The sequence below is a fragment of the Ambystoma mexicanum genome, chromosome 13 (genome assembly GCF_040938575.1).
Source record: "Ambystoma mexicanum isolate Mex_15411 chromosome 13, UKY_AmexF1_1, whole genome shotgun sequence".
NCBI classification, from domain to species: Eukaryota; Metazoa; Chordata; class Amphibia; order Caudata; family Ambystomatidae; genus Ambystoma; species Ambystoma mexicanum.
In genome coordinates this window covers 434,504,844-434,529,918 of record NC_090938.1, presented here as the reverse complement: position 1 = coordinate 434,529,918, position 25,075 = coordinate 434,504,844, and the positions used below count along the sequence as shown (strand labels likewise).

At 44.3% G+C, this 25,075-nt stretch overlaps 1 protein-coding gene across 3 annotated transcripts in view; it reads right to left on the bottom strand.

Annotated features, from left to right (window-relative positions):
• The window catches only part of LOC138521307 (sodium channel protein type 4 subunit alpha-like), a 3,496,387-nt gene that overhangs the window by 2,065,725 nt on the left and 1,405,587 nt on the right, over window positions 1–25,075 (bottom strand). For all 3 annotated transcript variants that reach the window (XM_069634046.1, XM_069634045.1, XM_069634044.1), the window contains 2 exons: window positions 18,880–19,161; window positions 6,581–6,644 (listed from right to left, as the gene is read on the bottom strand). In XM_069634046.1, coding sequence (XP_069490147.1) covers window positions 6,581–6,644; window positions 18,880–19,161 — 346 coding nt within the window. The remainder of the gene's footprint in view (window positions 1–6,580; window positions 6,645–18,879; window positions 19,162–25,075) is intronic.

Below are 25,075 nucleotides of genomic sequence, written 5' to 3'. Positions count from 1 at the left end.
AAAGTATGGTGTCAATAACCTTCCTCCATGAACCCCTGCCCACTGCAAAATACCATGTGCTTTGAAGTTCTAATGGAAGGGCTTGTTATATTCTGCCTTATACTAACTAATAATTGCTGCTAATGTACAAAGGATAAAACGAAAAGCGTTACAGAGAATACTTGTGTGTAATGTAGTGAAACACGGTTTAAAAAGTGTAACAGCCGTTTTTGCTATGATCAAGAATGTAAACGAACATATTGCTTCTCTGATCCTGCGTATACAATCCAACCTGACGCTACCTCACGTTGTTATTCGTTTGTATGTCCTATGAATTATCAATATGTGTTCAACTAACGTTATGTAATACATGTGTCGCTGCCAGACCCCCATTGTTACGTATGAAGCAGTAAACTAATTTGTAAATGATAGAAACATGTAAGAAACATGTAATCATCCTAATGCGATTAACTGTAGTAACTGTCTCCCCTTATGGTATATTGTGTAGTTCAGGAACAGAGAATTGCTTAGAGCTAGAAGGCCATCTCCCACTCCTCCCGTCAAGGCCCGCCAGGGATTGCTGGTGTTCGAACGGCACAGCCTCACCTCCCCACATTCCTGCTGGACCCGCTTCAAGTATTTACCTCCCCCATATCAGAGGCCGCCATAGCCTGGCCAAGTGAATTATGTACAACCTGGTCCTAAATTCCACCGCCTGAGGGGCCAGAAATGTGCCCTTACTGATCCAATAGTACTCCGGTTCACCCCAAGTTAATGGGCCATAGAGACAGTTATTCACCCCTGTACTGACATATCGTAAAGTGATCCCTCACCACATCTAACAGGATAAAATGACAAGGCAGCTCACCCCATGCCCTCTGACAAGACACCCGGACTTATAACACCCGGTCGATAGGTCAAAAGCAACTGTACACTGATGTATTGGTGAAGTTTCACATTGCATGTTGCTTCCCCTGTCTCTCATGTGATCGTAGATTAACCTATTGTAGGATTTGCGGGACAACTGGAAGTCATGTAATGTGATGAGTGTTTGTGTGTGTGTAGCCACAAGGGCAAAGTGTTAGAGCAACCACCAATCATCGACACAGACCACGTCCGGCCTGGCAGCTCCACCCCGACAAGCCCAGCTGACCCGTCCACCCCAGGTTGGCACCACGCAGATGTCCACCAATCCTGGAACAGCTCATCGATGCTCCACCTATAGCTTAGTCAATGCCAACCAATCCCCGAGACTTTTGTGCCCCCTATAGCTTACAGGATTTATGACGTAGTTTTGTAATAAATATGACTGTCTTTGCTATTGTCAGACAGAGTGCTCTCGGAACTTGCAGAGTCCTTTGCATACCCTATATTGGTTAGATAAACACCCTTTTACATCACCCGCACTTGGTCCTGGTCTCATTCCCTCCTGGGGTGTGTCCTTTATTGCCTCTCATTGTGGGGAGGTTACTGCCTTTTGGGGGACACTTGCTTTCATTGTCTTCTAGCAGAGGGTTTGAAAATACAGCAATTGCATAATAGCAGTCAGTTGTATTCATATCACTCAGGTGAATACTTGTTGGAGCTGTTGACAGATCACAACCTTACGGTTGAAGATGGATTTCCATAAGGTATTCAAGTTTCCTTTGCTCAATGTCTTCAGCTGTCTTTGGGGGGCAGAAAGGCTACCTCCTGGAAGAACCAAATTGACTACAGCTGAGAAACTGGAGCCCAGAATTATCATTTTAAAAGTCCTGCATTTGACTTTGGCGTACTTCACTGGTTTGGGAAGAGCAGAATAGAGCCCCATTTCTCCAAGGGGATCTGTTTTGGAACCGCCATCATTGTAATGTCCAAGTGTATTAATCAGGACATTGGCAGTTGATAAACATTTGAGCCTTTCAACACAGAATAATCTGAGCCTGTTTTGAGACAGCAAATCACATTCAGACACCTGTTTAAGCCTCCTGACGGTTCACACATCTGGCTGCTTTCTGAACCCCAAGCAGCATGCTACATCCAGAAGCCTTGACTGAATCTTTTACTTATGCTGTAAGTGAGATGCACCAAGCACCAGCACCAAGAAGCCTCTTGTGCCTGCTTGAGGGACTAAGATAGTGATGCTATGGACTCTGTGCCTTGTCTCAGACATCCATAATTACCTTGACACCCATGTCATTCACTTTGTTTCTAAAGAGTGAATAGGTACCCTTTCCTACTTATCCAAAGACATTTCTAAGTCATTTTCATTTTGTGTTTTCACAGGTGAGTTCCTTCTTGCCTGAATTGTCTTCCTCCTGCATTATACTAACCAGAGTCTACAGCCTATAAACTACTATTCTTCACTATCTGTATGCTTACCTTGAGGGTGGGTGGGTGTTGTTTTTCTTTTAGTTGAACATTGTTTGAGCATTGCTTTTTATTTTGGTATTAAGCATAACATTGTTGTTTGAAGCCTTGCACATCTCTGAAGAGTATAGCCTGATATTGGCCCATGCTACCAATATGTACGTGAATATGATATACTGTTCACTTTCCATCTGTTTTCCCTTAATGACTGAAAAATCACAGAGCTGAGTTGTGGTACAAGTGTGTGCATAGCACATACAAGACTTTGCTCACCTTTTTCCTTCTTCTGGTCAGTATGGAATTCCATCACACATAAATATCTTAAATGCCCTGAATACAGTAAGTAGGCCCTCACTGGTTGCCCACCTACATATTTCTATGAGCAATTTCAAACAATAGGCGACATGGCCTACCTTTATAAGAAAACTGATAGCAATGCCTACGATGGGCTACCAACTGCGTTGATGACTATTCATTCTGCAACAGCCGAACAACTGTCTTGCTACCAGTAATTCACACACATAAGGCTGAGTTGTTTCAAAACATCCATTAAACGAGGGTCTGTTACTGGCAGTCCACCACCATGAGACCTACTGTTTGAAAACAACCTACACAACTATCTTTCTGCTGATCATGGAGTATCAGTGGGGCATATTCTCTGTATGGCAGCTTATTCACCTGTCCTACTACTGGTTATCTAAGCCAATAAAGTCTATTATTCATAGGCCAATTCATATATGTCCCTTACTGTTGGTTAATCTAAGCATAAATCATAAGTCATATATGCCTACAATGTCATTTTTTCTGATGTTCTAAATTATGATGAGAGCTGCTCCACTGTAAAGGTATGACACAGCTCTCTTAATGTGATCCTGATGTTGGCAATTGGTATAGGTATTGGGACAAGTTCAGGGATGTGACCCTGTCAATAGAAAAGGGGGAGGAGTGTAAAAGGGAGCCTAGTCCCTAAACACCAGAGTGCTTGAACATGTGCAGGGATATTGGTACCACTGTCCGCACTGCAATACCTATCTACTTATGTTGCGGCAAGGTCCCTTTTCTTCTTTTTCAGGACCTAAACATCCATAATGCACCAGGGCACAAGCAAGAAAAGCCCAGACTATAATCGAGGAATGCAATTGAGACCTGAAATGAAATGAACTGAGACACCCCACAGTTGACCCACCAAATCCAGATGGACCACAGGAGCATGGTGCGGCAACAGAACAAGGTCTGAGTGAAAAGAGACTCCGGGGAGCAGGAGCGATATGGAAATTGTCCCCAAACTCAGTTGGACACAAAACACACCAGCACATGAGAAGAACCATAGAGTAAACAATCAGCTAAAGTAAAAGGCTGACACCACACCAACAGAGACTGAAAAAGGTGCAGGGTTACAAGCCTTCTTAAAGACTTCCATGGGAAGTCACAACTGCGTGGGGAATAGCTTAGCCAGAGATTGGCTAAGTGAGCATGTGACATGGAAGGCCAATGGGAGTCAGGAGGAACTTCACAACAGGGTAGACTGTTCTATAAAAGGCCAGCAAATGCAAACGTGGGTTGAAGGTGCTTGGGAGAGATCAGGAGCAGAAAGGATGGACCAAGAGACCAGAGAGGAGGGTGTACTAGGTTGAGAAGGAGGTGGAGACTGCTGGAGTATACCAATTTCGATTGAGTAATAATAGTAATGTATGTAAATATGTCCTATGTAAGGTGCTTTAGATTATTTAGATTAAAGTGATGTATAAAAAACGAATTGTTATTATTATTATTATTATTATTATTATTATTATTATTATTATTACATAGAGAGTGTAGCTAAGGTGGTGAGTCTGAGAGGGTGGTACAAATTGGGTTGTGTGTTTGTGAGTGGGCGTGAGACTGAATGGAAAGCTGAGAGTTGAGAGTAGAGAAAAGGAAGCAGTTTGTGAGAGACAATGTGGGTGTGTGCGTGTGAGAGACAGAGAGAGGGAAGTGCAAGGCGGGATGGTAAGTAGAGTAGAGGCAGGTGTAGTGACAGAAGCGAGGCGGGAGTTGGAGAGCAGAGAAAGGAGAGGAGAGATAGAAAGAATGAAAGATAGCTGCAAGAAAAGAGGGAGGAGTGTGCAGAGGGAGAGACAGAGGGACAGTGGTAAGACCAGGAAGTGGAGTAGAGGGAGAGACTGGTTGTTGGGTGATGATAGGGAAAGTGGGGAAGACCAGTAAGATCAGGGGAAGGAGTGTAGAGGAAGGGCGAGAGAGAGAGAGCGAGAGAGAGTAACAATGGGGCATGAGAGAAGTAAGGAGAACCTATAGAGAAAAACATTAAAAGGAAAGAGACAGAATCATAAGGCAAAACGCATCAGGTCCCTTAGGAAGCCCCTGAGGGAGAGAGTCAGAGAATGCCACAGCATTTAGGCCACCCATATGGTAATAGATAGGCATAGACATAGGGATGTTTTTTCAGAGATTGAAGAAGCATTGGGGTGTAATAGGGAAGTCTGTTATAGGGAGGTGGGAGCCCAATTGGAGGTTAAGGGAGGGAAGTGGCAGGTATCACCCCTAGCCTGAGAGCCCCTATTGATCTTGAATTGGAAAAGTACCTGGTTCTGTTTCTGATTTAAAAAAAGTTAACAATTAGTTCTTGTGCGATTTGTGGAGCAAAGTGTCACAGTAATCAGAGTTTTAGGGCATGCCCATAACACTGATTCACTGCTAGTGGCAGCATATTATTATATGTGGTTATGAATTTTAACAATGATCTGCATGCAGTCCCAGCGTGCCGACCTGCTTGCTTTGTCAGATTTTCTGCCACCTTGTGCCAAAATTAATGTTTTGATTGAGGTGATTTTTTATGGATGAAATGACCCGTGAGTTGCACGATGGATCGGAAAAGCTATTATTTTCCCATGCAAACCTCCTTCTCTTCCGGGCATGCACATTTCAGCGGAATTTCCACCCTTCCTCTAGTCTATCGCCACACGTGACGCAACAATCCTAGTGAACACACACAAATACTATCCACAGGGACACACAGTTTTCTCTGCCTTGATTGGTGGGGGTTGTTTAGCCACACAATGTTCGTGTATGCAAGACTGGGCTGTTAGCAAACAGTTCCTCAATACCTTGTTTTAGACATTTCAAACATCCACGCCCGTGTGGGCAGATATGAACCTAAAATAATGCCTCTGTCCAGAAGACCTATGTAGAGACGGTGAAGCTATATAACTTCGACCAATGATGAAAGTTACAGCTGCTATCAAATCCCAACCATCCCTTTGCATCAGAGTAAGAAAGCAGGCCATGGTGAGCAGTGGCTCAAAAAAACAAAACCTGTTTCATCGAAAGGCTTCACCCAACGATTCTTACCACTGGGCAGCATTCCATTGTGTTGTTGTTTGCTCGTCAGTGTCATTACAAAATGGGATCCACAATATGCAAATCATCCTCTAAAGGCAGCAGTTCATCCTGAACAGCTCTGTTACATCACATCTGGGCTGACACAAGGCAACCCAAACATGTTTTTTGTTTTATTGGTCCTCAGTGAGATCAGTGTGAGCCCCTAGAAAGAGCCCTTTGGTAGTGGGATCAAGACTGGTGTGCGAATGGTTGCTCTTCTGTTATGGGTATGCTTAATTGCATAAAGGCCTAAATTGCATGCTTACAGTTTGGGAAATAGTTATTTGCATTTAATTAGTTCCATTATATAAAGGGGATCCTCACTAGCAATTTGGGGCTGCCTGCTTTACTGCGGGGCATAATGCAGGGTGGCCACATTTTATATGCATAAGACTGCTCTGCATAAAAGGGCAGCTTAGTGCATCTGTATTGCAAATAATCTGCCATCATCTGAAGGGATATTCAATTAGAGAAATGGATTATGTCATAACGGAGAGATTGGCCTACAAGGAAATAGAAACCTTTCCCTACAAGGCAGTAACTAAGAAGGCGTGTAAGGCTGTAGAAAAGCAGTCACATTTCAGTCATTAGGGGCATCAGGAAATCTCACATGTTCACTGTTGACTAGCCTGTAGCTTTGACAATTCAACAAAATAAAAATCAGAGGCCTATTTAGGAGAGTTAGTTGGTTGGGTGCACCAATATCAAAAGCAGTTTTACTAACTTTCTTTCTGCAATCGTAGTCAGTTCAAGAAGATGACTGTAATCCCTCTTTCTAGAGATCCTTCCTTACTTGTTGCTTTAGTCATTAACGTCAAATAATTGGGTAGGCTGTGCTGCTTAGTGTAATAAAGCATTTCCCAGTAGAACTTACCCAGCGTCACTGCTGTTTCCACAGAGAAGAGCATCAAGGGCTCCATCCAGAAAATAGAAATTATCTTTGCAATTTAAAAAAAGAAACAATAACAATTAGATTATTAGCTGTATGTTACATTGAAATCTTATATTCAAAGTAAAACACTTCAAATGTGCATTATAACACTTGCATTAGGTGATTTAGCAACAAATTCATTTAACATTCAAAAAAGTCTGCTTTTTGTTAAGTACATTTCGTTTCCTTCAGCATGTGTGTTCTAGTTTTTAATAGACATGCACGTATTCACAAACAAGCAAAGCAAGATTGGGTATCTTTGAGTTGGATAATAAGAGCGAAAAAAAAATCAGTTTGTTGTTTGCACTATAGGAATGGAAATTATTATTGCACAGAAGCATGCAGGTATTACGACCACTCTTTATAAGGATCTATTTCACCCTAGCAAAAGAGCTTTTTTTGGTTAACTCTCACCTGCCTGGACCCTGGCAATGGGAGAGACTAATAGATGTGGGGCGAATCTGGCGAACCTCACGTGGCCCATGCCATTTGCGACTGCCTATAATTTCACTGACATAGTACTGTCCTTTCCTGCATTTAGAAAGATGTGCTTGTTGACAGCCAGTAGTGTGGCCAAAGTGCTGTGCTGTCAATCACTGCATGAATATGTAAATGAGCATTTTGCACATCCCAGATGGAGCACTTTTTGGGGTCTATTCACATAACAGGTTATCGGATGAACTCTGAGATACTCAAATAAGTTACTGGTAGTAACTCAGACTTAGGCCTGAAAAGAGAATATTAAGTCAGAGCTACTTCTAGTCATTTTTTTGTGAATCAAACAGTCTCTCTCTAGTTACTAGCACATTCTTTGTAAATCTGCCCTTGGTGAATTGGCACAACTATTCGCTGGCAGACCTGGCTTTGACAGAGTGCTCCTTGAGGATTCTTGTGGCCTTCAAAGACTGAGGGTTTCATTATGAGTACTGCAGTGTGGTAAAAGAAAGTGGTCGTAATTCTGTTACTGCAAATTTTTTGGCGGGAACAGATTTACAGTCGACTTTATGCATCGCCAAATTCTGGGTTCTCACAATGAAGTGGAGGATTTGCCCCCAGCAAAATGCTGGTTTTAAATGTTAGTGGCCTTAATGGACATGAATGGAGTGGCTCAAAGGGAGCACACATTAGAAATTTCAACACAAGATTAAGATACCAAATGGGCACTTGAAAATGCATAGGAGGGAACACGTTATTGAGCCCTTTAAGAAATTGTATGATCAAAGGCCACTTGAAATATGATACCTCTTCAGATGTGGGCTTGAAGATTGAAAGCGCTGCCAAAAACCATGTTATTGTTCCAATCTGGAGCCCCAGACTTGACAAATGTAACAAAAAGGACAACACCATAGGTGTGCTGCACAGAAAAGGATCTACATTATTTTCCCTCACCAGCTGCAGAATTTATTCCAACGGCAGCGGTACAAGGACTTTGTTGCTGGCCTCCTGGACGGAAGCAAAATCTCCATTACGTCATCCGGAAGGTCTACAATCCTTATATCTCAACCTCTCTGAAACCATGCTTGAAGGTTGAGTGTCTTGACTTCTGGATGGGGAACCCGACCTCCTCTTGTGAGAGAAGGTCCTTTTTTTGTGGAAAACGTATTGGAGGGCAGATGGACATTTCCAGAAGGCCCAGGTACCACGTCCTCCTGGCCCAATTCGGAGCAATTAGGATCATGGATTTCCCGAATTTTCTCAACCTCCTGATCACGTGAGGGATGATGGGGACTGGAGGAAACTCATACAGGAGTGGAAACTCCCAGTCCACTATGAACATGTCTCCTAGAGCTTCTCTTGGGGGAAATTACCTGGGGAAGAACAAATCGCATTTCCGGTTGACACTGATTGTGAACAGATCTACTTTAGGGGTTCCCAAAAGGGTGAAGATCTCTTGAAGGACTTCCTGAGCTAGTTCCCACTCGTAAGAGACAGTGGTCTACCTGCTCAAAGCGTCCACCGCTGCGTTCTCCTCTCTGGCTAGGTGATTCCTTCTTGAATTGCCCAGAACCAGAGCTGCATTGCTTCTCTGCACAGTGGTAGTCACCTAACACCTCCTCTTTGAGGCAGTAAATGGCCACTGTGCTGTCCAACATTATCAGGACATTCTTTCCCCGTACAGAGGGCAGAAAGGCCTTCAGCACTCGTCTGATAGCTCTCAGCACCAAAAGGTTGATGTGTAGTTTAGACTCAGATGGAGAACAACGACCGCTGACTGTCAGATCATTGGCGTGGGCTCCCTAGCCCATGAATGAGGCATCTGTTACTACTGTTATCTCCGGACATGGTTGCCAAAAAGGTTCTCCCTTCAGAACATTGTCCTTGTAGGCCCACCACAGAAGATCCTGTGCAATCCTGCTAGGAACCTGAAGTAGGTCTGACATATTTCCCCAGAATTGAGACCACTGTGTCCTGAGAGCCCATTGGAGGGATCTCCTTCTCAGTTGAGCCTCTGGCACCAGGAAAATGTAGGATGCCATGAGCCGAGCAACCTCAAACAATCGAAGGTCGGGAGACGCTGGGTACTCTAGAATTTGGTGACCATCTGCAGAATGTGTTGAGCCCTCACCTCGGGTGGCAAGACTTTCCCAAGGATGCATTCAGTACTTCTCCAATTAATTGTTGTCTTTGAGATGGTATCATGTGGGACTTCTTGTAATTGAGGGAGAAGCCCAGTCTGTGAAGAAAGTGGCAGGTAATGCTTAGATGTTCCAGGGCCTTCTCATGAGAATGAGCCCTGATCAGCCAATTGTCCAGGCAGGGGTAGACTTAAATTCCCCCTCTCCTGAGACTCGCTGCCACCACCGCCATCAGCTTGATGAAGACCATCGGGCAGAAGTCAGGCCGAATGGCAGAACTCAAAAATGATAATCAGAACGGCCAACGGTGAGCCTCCTGGCAGGAAATACTTTCCTTGCACAAGAGTCGAAACGCTTATCATCCCTATCTGTAAAGCGCTATATAAAATCTAATGAATTCAAATACAAATATCTGGTGGTATGGTTGGGAATGCAGCCTGTTTGGAAGTAGACGTCGCCGTCTGAACCACCAGGCTTTCTGGTGTTGGGTGCTTTGACAAATTGTCAGGGTCTCTGCTTGAGGACCTGTAATTCTTGGTGAGGTTCTTATTCACACCAGGACTTTATTAAGGAACCTCCCAATTTGCCATTACCCTTTTTTGAAGGGCACCATGACAGGGAAGGACGGGATCCTTCTGTGGACGCATGTCGAGAATGTCTGTTAAATTGTCTACCTTGAATGGTGGAGCAGGTCTGCCCCATCCCAGAAAGTCAATAACTCTGCTCATAGGTTGCCTATGAGAGGCATCTGCATGGTCTGCCGGGTCTGGTTTGCCAGGCTTGCCAAACTCCAGTTCTGGTGAAGTGTCAATACCACTAGCAGAGTGAAGATTCTCATATAAGTCCTTTAACCAGGACTCTTCAGATATAAGAGAATCTTGGCCGTTAGGCGTGCCATACTCCAGCCCAAATGGAGGAGTGTCCTTGTCCGATGGCTCGTGCTCCTCATAAATGGAGCATAAAGATTTGAAAAAATCTTTAATTGGCAAAGGCTTATAAGGTTTTTCAGTTCCTTTTGAAATTACTGGAGGTTGGGTGGGCAAAGGTGCCGATGGCATTGATGGTTTCTTTGACAATAATGGCGTTGACGGTTTCTGCGCTGATGGCGTCGACAGTCTCAACGCTAATGCTGTTGATGTTTTTGCCGATTTATGCATCAAACCTGGCATTGACGGAACCCTCGAATGTCTTAACCCTAGACTGGATGGAGTCTTCAACGATTTTTCATTGTGTCGAGACCTCAGTGGTTCTCGAGGGGTCTCCGGCCTGCATCCCAAGCTCGAGGGCACGCAGAATTTAGCCTTGTCAGCTTTTGACAGCACAACATTAGCGTGGCTTTTTTCTTTTTATTTCTAGGTGGTTGGGCCGCCTTCTCTAAAATCTTTAACATTTCCTGCCTGTATTCCTCCCACTGAGGTGGTGTCGAGGATTTAGTTGGACAGACTATCCTTCTCCCTGGAGAGGAATCGGATGAAGAAGAAGTAGGCGACCTATAGTGCCTTTTCTCTGTCTTCTTCGATTAGGATGAGGAATGGTGCGATCTGCTTCTGGAGCGTGAACGCTTTTTCGATCTCTTCCTTCGAGGAGAGTTGCCTCTCGACTCGTTAAATGAGCATTTCTTCAACAGAGTGCTCGAGGGGGATTTAGAGGGGGCCTACCCACCGCTAATTTCCCTTTACCCTCTTTCAGAGCCTTACCAGTCATGGACTGACAGGACTTATCGTCCGTCGTCCTATGCTCCACGCCAAGGCACCACAGACACACTCGATGAGGATCCGTGAGAGACATCTGTCTTGACACTTTTTGAACCCTGTCTTCCGGGTTGATGGTTTAGAAGATGAGGCCATTGCACTCAATGTTGTAGTTTTTTTTAACAAAAAAACAAAGCGTGCCGTATTTCTCAAAGCATTAGCTATCACAGAAAAACAGAACTGAAGCCAACGAGTTCTGCTCATGCTATATATAACAACGATGATGTTGACTCCAAGATGGAAGCCCTCGAGGCACATCAAGTCGACCGCATCGGCACACAGCGACCTGTGCCATTATTTTTATTCTGAAGCAGCTGAAGCTGGAAGGATATCTATCTAAAGATGAGAAATACGTGGGAGCACACAATCTATTCAAAGAACAAGTTACTTACCAAACTGGTAACGTTCTTTCGATGGGATGTTCCTCCGACGTATTCCTTATCTTTGATGTTATCCATTCCAGCTTGCTGGCCTCGGAAACATTTTTCAGTAGGGGGCGCTGCGTGTCGACGTCCTTCGAGTTGGTGTCCCTCGACAGCCTCCGTTTCAGCCCCAAAGTCATCATGAGTATAAATAGACTTGCGCAGCGTCCGTTGCTCAGTTCCGTTTTGAAGTTCAGATTTGCTTTGCATGAATTGGTTAGTAACCTTGAAGGAGCGTAAGCTGCAACTACAAGGGAAGTTTACTGCGGGGATGGATGGGAGGGGCGATCAGGAATACGTCGGAGGAACATCCCATCGAAAGAACGTTACCAGTTTGGTAAGTAACTTGTTCTTCGAAGGGATTGTGTCCTCTGACATATTCCTTATCTTTGATAGACTCCCATAGCAGTAGTGTAAAGAGGAGGTGGAAGTAAAGATGAAATATTTCCCTTTAAAGATGTACAGAATGCAACGCAGCTTTCCCAAATCTTGTATCCTGGCTAGAGGAGGAATCCAGGCTGTAAAAATTGGTAAAAGTATGTGCGGACGACCATGTGGGAGCCGCACATATATCTTTAATTGGGACCCCTCTTTGGAGGGCCCAAGAGGCTGCAATACCCCTGGTTGAATGAGCGCTACGATGTCCAGGGGGTTCTTTTCCTGCCAATTTGTAGCATTCTAGAATGGTTAAAATGATCCATCTTGAAATGGTCTGCTTTGGAATTGGCAATCCTAATTTGTGTCCTGCGTATCCTACAAACAATTGGTCTGCTTGCCTTACCCTAGGAAGTCTGCTAATATAAAAATTCAAGGCACACCTTGGATCCAGCCTGTGTAACCTCTCTTCCTCTTTCTCTGGGTGTGGAGGAGGATAGAACAAAGGTAAGGTTATTTTCTGAGTAATGTGGAATTCAAAGACCACCTTTGGGAGAAAATTAGGCTTCACTTGTAAAACAACCTTGTCTTTATGAAAGATTGTATGAGGAAGTTTGCAAGATAGAGCTTGTAATACGCTCACTCTCCTGGCGGAAGTTAGAGCCACTAGAAAAACTGTTTTAAGAGTGAGAAATCTCAATGGACAGGAATGAAGTGGTTCAAAAGGAGTACCCATATGAAATTTTAAGACTAGATTTAGGTCCCACTATGGGACTTGAAAAGGCTTTGGGGGATAAACATTAGTTAATCCTTTCAGAAATTGAATTACATGGGGTATTTTGAAATATGAAGGCTCCTCCGCAGTACGCTTAAAGATAGACAGCGCTGCGAGGTAGCCCTTGATCATACCAATTTGAAGACCTGAATTTGCTAAGAAAAGCAAGAAAGATAACACCATTGGTGTATTGCATGAAAAGGGTTCAATATTCTTTTCTCTACACCAGCTGCAAAATTTGCTCCAATGGCAGCGGTATAAAGTCTTTGTTGCTGGCCTTCTAGCCGAAAGCAACACCTCCACAACGTCATCAGAGAGATCCCAATTCTTGTATCTCACCTTTCAGAAACCAAGCGTGAATGTCTGATGTCTGGATGGAGAACCTGCTGCGAGAGAAGATCCTCTCTTTGGGGAAGACGAATCGGAGGACAGATGGACATGTCCAGAAGGTCCGGGTACCACGTTCTCCTAGCCCATTTCGGGGCAATTAGGATCATGGCTTTCCGGAATCTTCACAACCTCCTGATCATTTGAGGAATGACAGGGACTGGAGGAAACGCGTACAGAAGTGGAAACTCCCAGTCCACTACGAACGCGTCCTCTAGAGCTCCTCTCGGGGGAAATTCCCTTGAACAAAACTGATCGCACTTCCTGTTGATGCTGGTGGCGCACAGATCCACTTGAGGGGTTCCCCAAAGGGTGAAGATCTCTTGATGGACTTCCTGAGCTAGCTCCCACTCGTGAGATACTGTGCTCAGCCTGCTCAGAGCGTCTGCCGTCAAGTTTTTCTCTCCGGCTAGGTGAACTGCTGATAGAGAGATTCCTTCTTGAATTGCCCAAAACCAGAGCTGCATTGCATCTCTGCACAGTGACCCTACACCTCCTCCTTTGTTGAGGTAGTGCATGGCCACTGTGTTGTCCATCATTATCAGGACATTCTTTCCCTGTACTGATGGCAGAAAAGCTTTCAGCGCTAGTCTGATTGCTCTCAGCTCCAACAGGTTGGTGTGTAGTCTGGAATCTGATGGAGACCAAAGACCACTGATGGTCAAGTGGTTGGCATGGGCTCCCCACCCCGTGAGTGAGGCATCAGTGACTACTGTTATCTTCGGCCATGGTTGCCAAAACTGTTCTCCTTTCTAGATGTTCTGCCGACAGGCCCACCACTGAAGGTCTCGAGCCACTCTGTCCGGGACTTGAAGGAGATCTGACATTCTTCCTGAGAATTGCGACAGTTGGGTTCTTAGTGCCCACTGGAGGGATCTCATTCTCAGGCGAGCCTCTGGCACAAGGAAGATGCAGGATGCCATGAGGCCTAGCAACCTCAAAAAGTCGAAGGCTGGTAGACGTTGGGCATTTTGAAACTTGACGACCATCTGTAGAATATCTTGAGCCCTCACCTTTGGTGGCGAGGCTTTTCCAGGGAAGTGTCCAGGACTGCTCCAATGAACTGGAGTCTCTGTGATGGTATCATCTGTGACTTCTTTAAGTTGAGGGAGAAGCCCAGCATGTGAAGGAAGTGGCAGACATAATCTAGCTGGATCTGAGCTTGTTCCGGAGATACTGCTCTTATCAACCAATCGTCCAGGTAGGGGTAGACGTGGATCCCTTCCCTCCTTAGACTTTCAGCCACTAGCGACATTAGCTTGGTAAAGACCCTCGGGCGGAGGTCAGCCCAAATGGCAGGACTCAAAATTGAAATTAAGAGTTGACAATTGTGAACCTCAGGTATTTCCTGTGTTTGAGATGGATTGGCACATGGAAGTAAGCATCCCGAAGGTCTAGAGTTACCCACCAGTCCTGAAGCTGGAGGGCCTGAAGGATCTGAGAAAGGGTTACCATCTTTAACTTGTCTTTCCTCAGGAATTTGTTCAATTCTCGCAAGTCCAAGATGGGTCTCAGTCCTCCGTCCTTCTTTGGTACTAGGAAGTAGGGGGAATACCAACCCTTGTTCCTCTCCACTACGGGTACCGGTCCTATGGCACCCTTCTCTAGCAGGTCTAAAATCTCCTGCATAAGGAGCGGGTCTAGAAGCTTCAAAGAGTTGTTCCTCGGTGGATGACTCGGATGAATGTGTAGGAAGGGCAGGCAGTAACCTTGGGCAACTGTCTCCAATGCCCAAGCATCTGACGTAATAGCCTACCATTCTGCCAGATGTTGAGTTAACCTGCCCCCTACTGGTGTCTTGTGAGGGGAGACCTTAGAGGCGTTTAGAAGCGGCTGACGCAGATGCCGAGGGTAAGGTATCACCTACTGCAGTGGCTTTTGTACCTTTGACCCGTCCACCACGGGTGAATCGTTTCTGGCACCTTTGAGCTGGCTGTCCTCTGCCTTTTCTGAATGCGGAGTAAAGGTGAAAGGACCTACCCCTTCAGGAAGCTCCTGAGGAAGGATTTGGAGTCTGCCAGATTGCAGCCCCAAGGGATTTCGCTGCTGCCTTGGATGTCTGTAATCTCTCCAGGCTGTCATCCGCCTTCTTTCCAAATAAAGAAGTGCCGTCAAAGGGCATGTTCAGAAGTCTGGCCTGCACATCTGAAGCAAAACCAGACTTCCACAACCACGCAAATCTGCGGATTGTGGTACTTGCCGCCATGGCCCTGCTGATGCTGTCAGCAGAATCAATGCCTGTTTGGAGGGACTCGCACATTGCATCCTTTCCATCCCTGATGATGTTTAAGAATGCATCCCTTTCTTCTCCTTCTGGGAGACAGTCAGCCGCAGATGAAGCACACTGCCAAAGTGTGTGGCTGAATCTTGCTAGCGTGCAAGTGTCGTTAATCAACTTAAGAGCCATACTATATGCCGAAAATACTTTTTTTGACATGGCTTCAAATCCTTTATCATCCCTGTCCTGTGGAATAGTAGGGTATGCCGACTTACTGTTAGATGAAGTCGCAGCTTGCAAAACCAAACTCTCTGGAGTTGGATGCTTGCTCAGATATTCAGGATCTGAAGCCGATACTGTATTTAGCAGAACGTTTTTTATTTACTGCAGGGATAACTTCAGGAGTTCCCCCATTAGCAGATATTTTTCTTTGCAGAGCAGTATGAAAAGGAACAACAGGATCCTCCTGTGGACCTTTATCTAAAATATCACTAAGGTCATCCTGCTGAAAAGAAGGTGTAGGTGCAGTCCACCCCATGAATTTGATTATTCTGGCCCTCAGAATCCTATAAGGCGTCTCAGCATGCTCTCCAGGGTCTGGTTTAGCAAACTCTAAGAGAAGTATCTAAACCAATTACCTCATGTAGAGACTCTTGAAGGTCTTTTAACCTGTTGTCCTCAGTGATTAATTCCTCTGGTATGGGTATAGTAGTCCCTTGTAAACCAAAGGGTCTCTCATTGTCGGAATCGTCCCCTTCCTCATATATAGAGGACAAGGCTCTAAAATAGTCAGACCTAGGATATGGTTTAAAACCAATTTCTAGGGCAGAAGGAGCTGAATTTGTTGTCACTGCCTGAGAAAGCGTTGAGGTTGTCGACGTGGACGTCGTAGGCTTCGACAATCCTGAAAAAGGTGTCGAAAAAGTTTGAAAAGACCTTGATGCACTCGAGAGTATCGGAATCCTACTCGGCGTTGTCGAGATTGTCAGTGGCATCCTCGATGCCATGGTCGAAGCCTTCGACACCTCTACTGCCTGTGACGTGGTGACAGTTGTAGGTTTGTCCTTTATCGGGGTCGACAGTGGCGTCGAAGACGGCGTCGATGAAACTGATTTATGCATCGAAGGGCCCTTCGACAAAGGCGTCGATAACGCAGATTTGTGAGTCGAAGGAATCTTCGACGACAGTGTCAATGACGCGGTCTTAATGCTTTTACTCGAGGGTTCATGACGCTCTCCAGTACTTTCTCTTGCCGGGTTCAACGACTCGCAGCATTTTGATTTTCCGGGTCGTTCACCCAGGGTATCACCTTTAGACGTCTCTGAGCGGGTCGAGGCCGCTTTCTCGAAGATGCTAAGCATCTTTTTACAGAATTCCTCCCACGTAGTCGGAGAGCTGTGTTTTGTGGGACAGGTGACCTTTCTGGGGAAGTAGAGGAAAAAGAATAGGGAGATCTACAACGCCTCTTCTTAAGAATGTTTTGATCTCGAAGACTAGTGGGAAACGCTTCGAGACCTTGAACGAGAATGTTTCTTTTGTCGACGAGGAGACGAATGTCTCGACTCAGCCGAAGAAACTTTCGAGGGAGTAGAAGTTTTAAAGTCCTTACCTCTTTCTAACTTCCCCTTACGCTTCTTCAAGGATTTCGCCATCATGGACATACAGTCCTCGCATTCCGAACAGTGATGCTCCGATCCCAGGCACCACAAACACATCCTGTGAGGATCCGTTAACGACATTTCCTTCCCACAGTCACGACATTTTTTGAAACCGGACCGTGGAGTCGATGGTTCGGATGAAGAAGCCATAGTGTAATGGTAATAATCTTCGAAGAATAAGAAGGTTTTTCTGAAGAAAGGAACCGAGTGTTACGTTTCCGAGGCCCACGAAGCGCGGAAAAACGGAACTGAGCAACGGATGCTGCGCTAGTCTATTTATACTCATGATGACCTCGGCGCCGATACGGAGGCTGTCGAGGGACACCGACCCGAAGGACGTCGACGCGCAGTGCCCTCTACTGAAAAAACTTTCTGAGGCCAGCAAGATAGAATGGATAACATCAAAGATCGGAGGACACAATCCCTTCGAAATATGGTTACAATTTCACTGTAACGTGATATACATTTCATACAAGAATGGATCACCATATGTATCATTAATATCAGTGTGTATAATTATAATCATTCTTTTATAATATGCTTAATACTAACAAGTGGTTTCTAAGCGCGGGATCAGATTTGAACGTGTTTTGCGCTGAGTTGTCTTGTTTTCAAAATAAACACATTGCCCCTGAGTTATCGATCCTCCCCGAGAAAGGCCCATATTACCAAATGACTGTGAATGCAAGCAGATATCGAAGGCCAAATGATAATGATGTGCTATTGTATGACACTTACGCGCTTTATATGGAACAAATACACATACAATATCGCCCAACCTGTGTCGGTACTCATTTTTCAACCTCAGATGGATGAAAGGCTGAGTCGGTCTTGCCGGGATGCAAATCTGCAGATCACACACACATTACAGCAGCGAGCGCTCAATCCACTGAGCTATCATACCGGCTATAGCTATCTTATCGGCTATAGTCAAATGAGCAATTACATGCCTGAATGTTCTCAAAGTCAGAAAGCAAATTACACTCTATAGTGGATACCATTAAACTGGTAACTGAGATTTAACAGCAGGCCAGTTCATCTGCAGGGCTGGTGCAAAGTTGGCCACATGTCAAGCCTGCGTGGATCTACTTTTCAGGCTACAGCGATTCGCAAAATACATATCATTGGGAGGCTTCATAACTGAGTATTAAAGAATTTAGGGTAGAGCAAGGAAAGCAGCACACTCAAACAGCATCCCGTACTCTGGGCACTCGTTACCTCATTCATGCAAACAAACCTCCTGAACAGCATGCAATGGATATAGGAAAGATAGACACATTACAAAAAAACATTAATTGTGACACAATAAAATCAAGGGCCACTTTATGTGCTATGGTCAAACATTTCTAAACTGTACACAAGCTTTTAAGCATGAGATTTTGTCAAGTGACCGAGGACACCGAGATGGAATGTCTTGTGATGATCGTAAAAGAGACAACGGCAGAAAAAAACATGCTATAACTGCAACTTGTGAAAAGCAAAATACATAGTCCGAAATGGATGCTTATTCTACTCTAAACGTTTTTGCTATGTTTTTGTCTGCATTGTGAATTTGAGGTGTTTAAGAACAGACTAAATCAGTGACTCACCTACTGAAGTGTGCCTGAAATAAACCTTTAATGAGTCTAGCAATCACTGTATAGAATTCCAGAAAGACAAATTATTTGTTATTCCTATTCTTTCCTATTTGGGTTCACTGCTCAAAGTGTTACACTTGTGGAACCTCCTGTTTTTTTTAAGAGGCCTGATCAAGAAAGCCAGCCACTCCGGAAACAAAGAGCCACATGGCTTTGGCCACAGCCCAGGAGCTTCAATTTAAAAAAAAAAGGTTTTTATGGGTAGCAAGGGAAACTTCAGGAGTCGCAGATGCGACCCCTGGTGACCCCCAAACGACATCACTGTGTGATAGACTAAGAATTGGGAAATATAAAGGATTTCAGCTGTACAACAATGAATATATACACTTTACTGTTATTCATGTATGTCTGCATGCAATTACATTTCACAAAGTAGATGGCATCTAAAGGTGGCACCAATTTTCCCTCACATGCCATTCCTTGCTGAATAGGATTCCACTTACCTGTATTGTGAATGTACTCATCCCAGTCAAATGTGCTATTTGTGATCTCTGTTGTGTTGTACATCGTCGTATTGAATGTGGTGCTGTTATCAAACCCAAACATCTCACCCTCTGACATTGTGTTATTGGGAGGCGGCCATCGCACACATTTTTGCCTCAGATTACCCATGAAGAGCTGGAGGCCAATCAGTGCGAAGACAGCAAGACAGAAGACTGTGAGAATCATGACATCGGCAAGTTTCTTCACTGACTGTATCAAGGCTCCAACAATTGTCTTTAGGCCTGGTGGAAAAAATAGCATCTGATTTTAACCGAGGTCACACCAAAGAACATCATCCCAATGTATTTTTCCACTGGAAACCGACATTACCAAAACCTTTAATGCAGATTCTGTTCCCTTTTCTTCATGTGACCAATAAGAACAACTTTGGTTGTATGTGGATACTTAAACTACAATCAGGTTAATTACTCACATAAGACCAAAGCTGTTCAAGTAATAAGTAAAATAAAAATAAAATAAATACAAATAATTATTGGTCATATGATGCAATTTGTTTTAATCTTCACATTATTCAGCCAATCTTATGCTACCAATATTCGCTAATGTGACTAAAGAGAAGTATCAGTGCTGACTTAGTTATTAAACCATCTTTAAGCTCACAGGATTTCAATGTTGGCCAACATATTAATATTGAATTGTTCAAAGTGTAGCATGTTAACATAAAAAAAAAACTAGGGCTAAATTAAAAAAGCAGTTACATTGGGCTTGATTTACAGATCATTTTTTAATGGGATTGCGCCATTTAAAACCCTTTTGTAAATCAGGCCCATGGAGCAACTTTGGTTTATGACGGACTTATTGCTTTTGTGAACAGCATAGACCTCTCCAGTTGTAGGTCAGTGTGCATTTGGGCCACAGTGTGTAAATAGCTCACTTAAATTTTTGTATGGATTATTAAATTGCAAATAAAAATATTGTATTTCTAAAACATAAAGGCACTCATATCTAGGAATCTAGGGCGCTTTAGAAAATGATCCACAGAGCACGGCCTTATTACACAAACGATATATAAAATCAACAGTATTATGCTTACTTTAAAATACTGACTATCATCAGGATTTAAAACTGAAGAGACCAGTGATCAATTGATCGTATACCTTTCACTTAAATTTGATTGATCACATGTCTTCTTTGCATCCTATTTAGTCCAACTGCATTCTTATGCCTTGCAAGCATGAACGACAAAAGAAGATTACACTAATTACTGACAAAGACGTTTTATTGACTTAAAAGCCTGCATTCATTAGCACGGGGGTCTTTTTCTTACACGAATAATACTAGCCAATTAGAGCTGAATCTATATTTATAGCTGTTAAACCCTCTTAAACCACATGCTTATTTGCATCCTTCTTCGTCCCAATCAGCATTCTATACTGTCATGACTGTGCCACAGGAACACCAACTGGCACCCATTGCGGACTATTTGGGACTCATTCATCACCATAATCCTCCCACGACAATACCTGCTCATATTTTTGTCTTTACTTTCCGTTTGCAAAACATTGGTAGTTCCTTATTTAATTTCAAAAACTACATATCCCATAATGCACCGTGTGGCAGCTCTCATTACCTGACAATTCCTATGCAGCAGTCTTAGAACTACAATCTCCAGAACCCTTAGAGATCCGTGCTGCTTTCACTTTCCCGGAACCAGAGAGGGAGGAGGCAGATTACCTTCAGGTGTGGTAGTCCAGTTGCTGCTGCCGAGCCTGCTTCAGCACAGGGCAGGGCACCATTTAAGCAGCTGCCTGCAGGAGCACAGGGCTCTTGCACTGAGTTTGCTGCCAGGCCCTTGTGCGTTGATCCTTGGATTTCTGCTGTTTCCTGCTGCTCCTCACAGAACGTGCTCCTGTTCCAGTGCACTGTGCTCCCTGCCCTGCCTCTCTGCCTGCACTTCCTGCCTTCTGCCCTGCAACCCTGTGCTTCCTGACCTGCAACTCTGCACCCCTGCTTGCGGTCCTCTATTCCATATCTGCAGCCCCTTGCTCTCTACCACAAATTCTCTTGCTCCCTGCTTGCAGTTCCTTGTTCTGTAGCCATAGTCCGTGTTACCTGGCTTTAGCTTCCTATATATCAGTCCTGCCCTTGTTATTCTAGTCCAATTCTGCTCTATAGTTGAATCCGCTGTTCCATGATTCCGGTCCTTAGTTTCCATTCTTCAGTTCCAGTTCCCTGTACCCTTTTGCTTAGATTCTTGTCTTCTTACTTATCCTCTTTCCTTCCATGCTCTACCTTGAACCCTGTTCACTTTGGCTCCCTGTTCTTTCCCATAATATTTCTATTACAGTTCTTGTCCTCACTTGTGCTTGTGTAATTCTTTTGTACATTGTTTGGCTGCTGGGATTACTAGCAGGCAATCACTGCCCCTTTTCTTTGTTGCGCTTCAATATTTGCTGTGCTTCAATATTGTACCACGTGCCATATTGTTAACAATGTTGTGGTTCCTGTTTCTGGAGGCAGTCACTGTTCAGTTCCTACTGGACCCATACAGGCTTCAGTCTTGTGAGTATTGTTTCCTTGTTCATGCCTTAGGGTCCAGTCACAAACACCCAACTCCTGCTGCTCCTTTCCATGAGCATTCAGAGTGGGGCCCTGAAATAGTAACCAGCTCAGTAGACTAGAGTATCCCCATACGCTGTGGGAAACTCTTCCCCCATTCTGCGAACAGCTGTGCCTGCCCCTTTCTGTTCACTGCCTTTGTAGCCTGTCTGTCAAAGAGGTGGGTTTACAGGAATACTAAACAGTTGAAATCACATACAATGCGATACAACTATCAGCTAATAGTTCGGCTAGTAGTTAAAAGCTTGCATCTCACATACGGTGAGCTTGCATTTCATATATTCGGATCTTGCAGTGCCCTCAAATTCACAGATGCACCAGTGTCTATAATAAAAGGGTCAGTCTCTTGAATGCGCAATTCACACTTTAGCTGCCACTTCCGTTTTTCGCCCTGCACCCATGATCAATATGAAAACTTCTTCTGCACCCTTTTTATTCAGGTGTTTGGGGTCATCACCATGTACTCACGGGTCCACCTTCTGTTTACCCCTACCAGATTGTTGCTTTTGCCTGGGTTTGTTTTGAGACGGTAGTGGAGGCAACTGAGCCTTTCCCGCTTTCGCAAATTAGTTAGTGCGTCCGCACCTGCCACAGACATGGCCTTTCACTGGACAATCCACTGCATGCGGTAGAGAGTAGGTGCAGTATGTGCATAGGCTAGACGTTCCGCCAGCCTGTCTGGCTTGGTGGTATTCCCTTTTTGGAACTGTCTCATGGCACTTTGAGAAGCCAGAAGACGAACTTGGGACCAGAGGACATGTTATCAAAGGGTTTTATTCAACTAAAAAGAAAATGCTTGTCTATTCCTACTGCTGAAAGGGGAATTCCCTTCCTAAAAAACTGTACTAAAGGTGCCCATCAATAATAAAAATGGTCCTCTATCCAAAACCTATTATCTGAACTGACCCTACCACTTAGAAGAAATATAAAAGAAAACTTAGGCAGAGTGTCCTGCCTTTAGAGTTATTCACTCAGATCTCTCTTAGTGCTTCCAGGAATCCCTCCTGGTTTCAGATCCAATGATTATCCATAGTAAACAATGCTCCCTGATTTAACAGTTCGGGACTATCTGTCAAAGTTCCAAAATGTTCCCAAGTTTATAAAATAATTCCCCAAGTTACTGAAAAGGTCAAATGTTCAAGTTGTCATAGGTGGACGGATACCTCCTTAATCCCTCTCCACCACTTGGGTCGGTTTCTCCCCACTACGTTCACGTATTGGTTGCTTCTGTGTTGCCCTTGATTTGATTCTTCACTTGTCTTATTGGACCCCTCTGGCTCTTGGGGTTCTCTATCCCAATGTCTCACTTATCTCCTAGGACTTTAGGTAACCCCTCTTTCCATATGCCTCTCTTGGTAGTTTCTGTGAGCAGTTTGGCTGATTACAATATTTGGATTTCTTGGGCTCCGACAACCCTGAAGTTCCTCTGTTGTAATGTCTCACTTGGCTCTCTGGGGTTGGGATTACACATGTTCCTATATGGCTCTCTCAACGCTTAAGGGGGTTTCTGTGAGCTGTATGGAAGTCTACAACAATCAGGTTTCTTGAACTTTCTACTTACTTCCCTGAGATGTGGGTGATCCCTCTTACCACCACTTGGGTTTCTTTGTCCCAATGTCTCACTTATCTCCCTGGGGTATTATTAACCCCTCTGTCAATATGCCTCTCGTGGTTCTCAGGAGTTTCGATGAGCTGTTTGGCTGATTACAATATTCAGGTTTCTCAGGTTCTCCTAAACCTTATTATTACTTGATTCTTTCTCTCTCTCTCTCTCTCTCTCCAGGACTTTCTCTCCCCTAGTATGGGATTAGAGTAATCCTTCCTTCTTCCTCTTTCCTCATTTTTGATGATCAAAAATGAGGATGCATACGCTTTTGTACTAAAGACGAGCAAGCTAGTCCTATTGGCATAGACTTGCATAATATCCTAGCAGTTAAGGGATTAAAGGCAGAGTCCATCGTAGATGGGCTCAACTCTGCCAGTTCCTGTGATCGCCCCAGTTTATGAATCCTGGCTAGACTAATACCAGGTTCTCTGAGGAGCTATGTGAATAATTTCACAAACAGCTTTGAATCACTTGTGATGAGGTGTGAACCTCATCTTCTTCATCTTGCAAAACGCAGGTGGAAGCAAGTTGTCAGAGTCTGGAAATATGTCTAATGACTCATCCTCCTTCTGTTTGGTGTCTTGCAGCAGGAAGTGTTCGTAATCAGTATTTACCATCAAACTGAATTAGTTGGTCAAACACACAGTGGTCAAGGCATACGAGTTGTCGTCAGTGTTAGTCTTGAAAATCCTGTGGACTGCAGGTTCCGCCAAGCACTTGAGTGTGGATTTCTTGGCGCTATCATTGAGTTCTCCTTTTGCATCAAAGTACATTTCTAGGCATTCGAACCATGAGGCCCATCTTGGACCTTGACTTGAAATGGTGCTTAAAATGTCAAACTCAGTTAGTGGAGCTAGAGAGCCTTGATGCCTGGGCATCATTGGCTGACCATGTTGAATTTTGTCTTGCCACACCCTCAACGACCATACTCTTGCAATGATCATTCGATAACACAGATTTGCCATAATGCTAGTGACCCTGTTTCAGGAACTTTCCACCACATTCTGAGTCTCTGAGCATGTCCATCTCATCACTACCACACATCACCAATCACGGTTTAAAAAAAGTCTAATCCCTCTGGGCCATTGATAACGCCATGACACATGTCGAGTAAATGGGGGCGGTGCACCAGCACTCTGCAAGGGTGCGCAATCTCAGGCAGGCACACTGTGCCACATGCCCACCCATCTGGAGACTCAGCGTTGGCCTATCCTGTTGTCATAATATCCGTGAGATTGGTTTTTTTCCCGTTCCTTTTCCACGCTGCACAGTGGCAGGTGCCCTACAGAAGACAACGCGGGTGCAACCGAGATCTCGTTCCATACCGAACGAGACCTACCATATCACCAATGTTGTCTGTGTGGTCACACTATTTCTATTTATACAGCACCCCGCTCCGATGGTGTGTAGGGGTGAAGTTATAATAAATGAGACCACACAGATTAAGAGATCTGCCCTAGGTCTAGCAAAGTGGCTGGTCGCTCGTTACTGTATTTATTTACTCAGCTCACTGACATGTGTGGGCCATCACTTTAAAGGTATATGCCTTATAACATTGCGGCAGGCCAGACGAGCCTTTCATCCTGCCGAGGAAGATTAGTTGCACTGAGTAATCATTACAGCTTTTATTACAGTCCAGACAAGTGGGAGAAAGGGGGAGGAATCTGGCATGAAGCGCTATGCCATAACAAAAATTCAGATAAATGTAAAAAGAATTAGAAAACATGCTCAATCCATACTGGGAAGGTTCAGGGGCACTGCTTCAAAATGGCTATTCTTTACTCCCTGCTACTAGTTTTTAAGCTATCAATATTGCAAAACCAGTACTCTAAGCGGGCATTACACCCATGGAGGACTGGGCTGTAGCAGGTGACACAAGTGTTATGTGTATCACAGTCCTTTCCGCAAATATTTAATGCAATTATAATATGGCTAAATCACAAAAACAGGTTAGAAAGTAAACAGTTGGG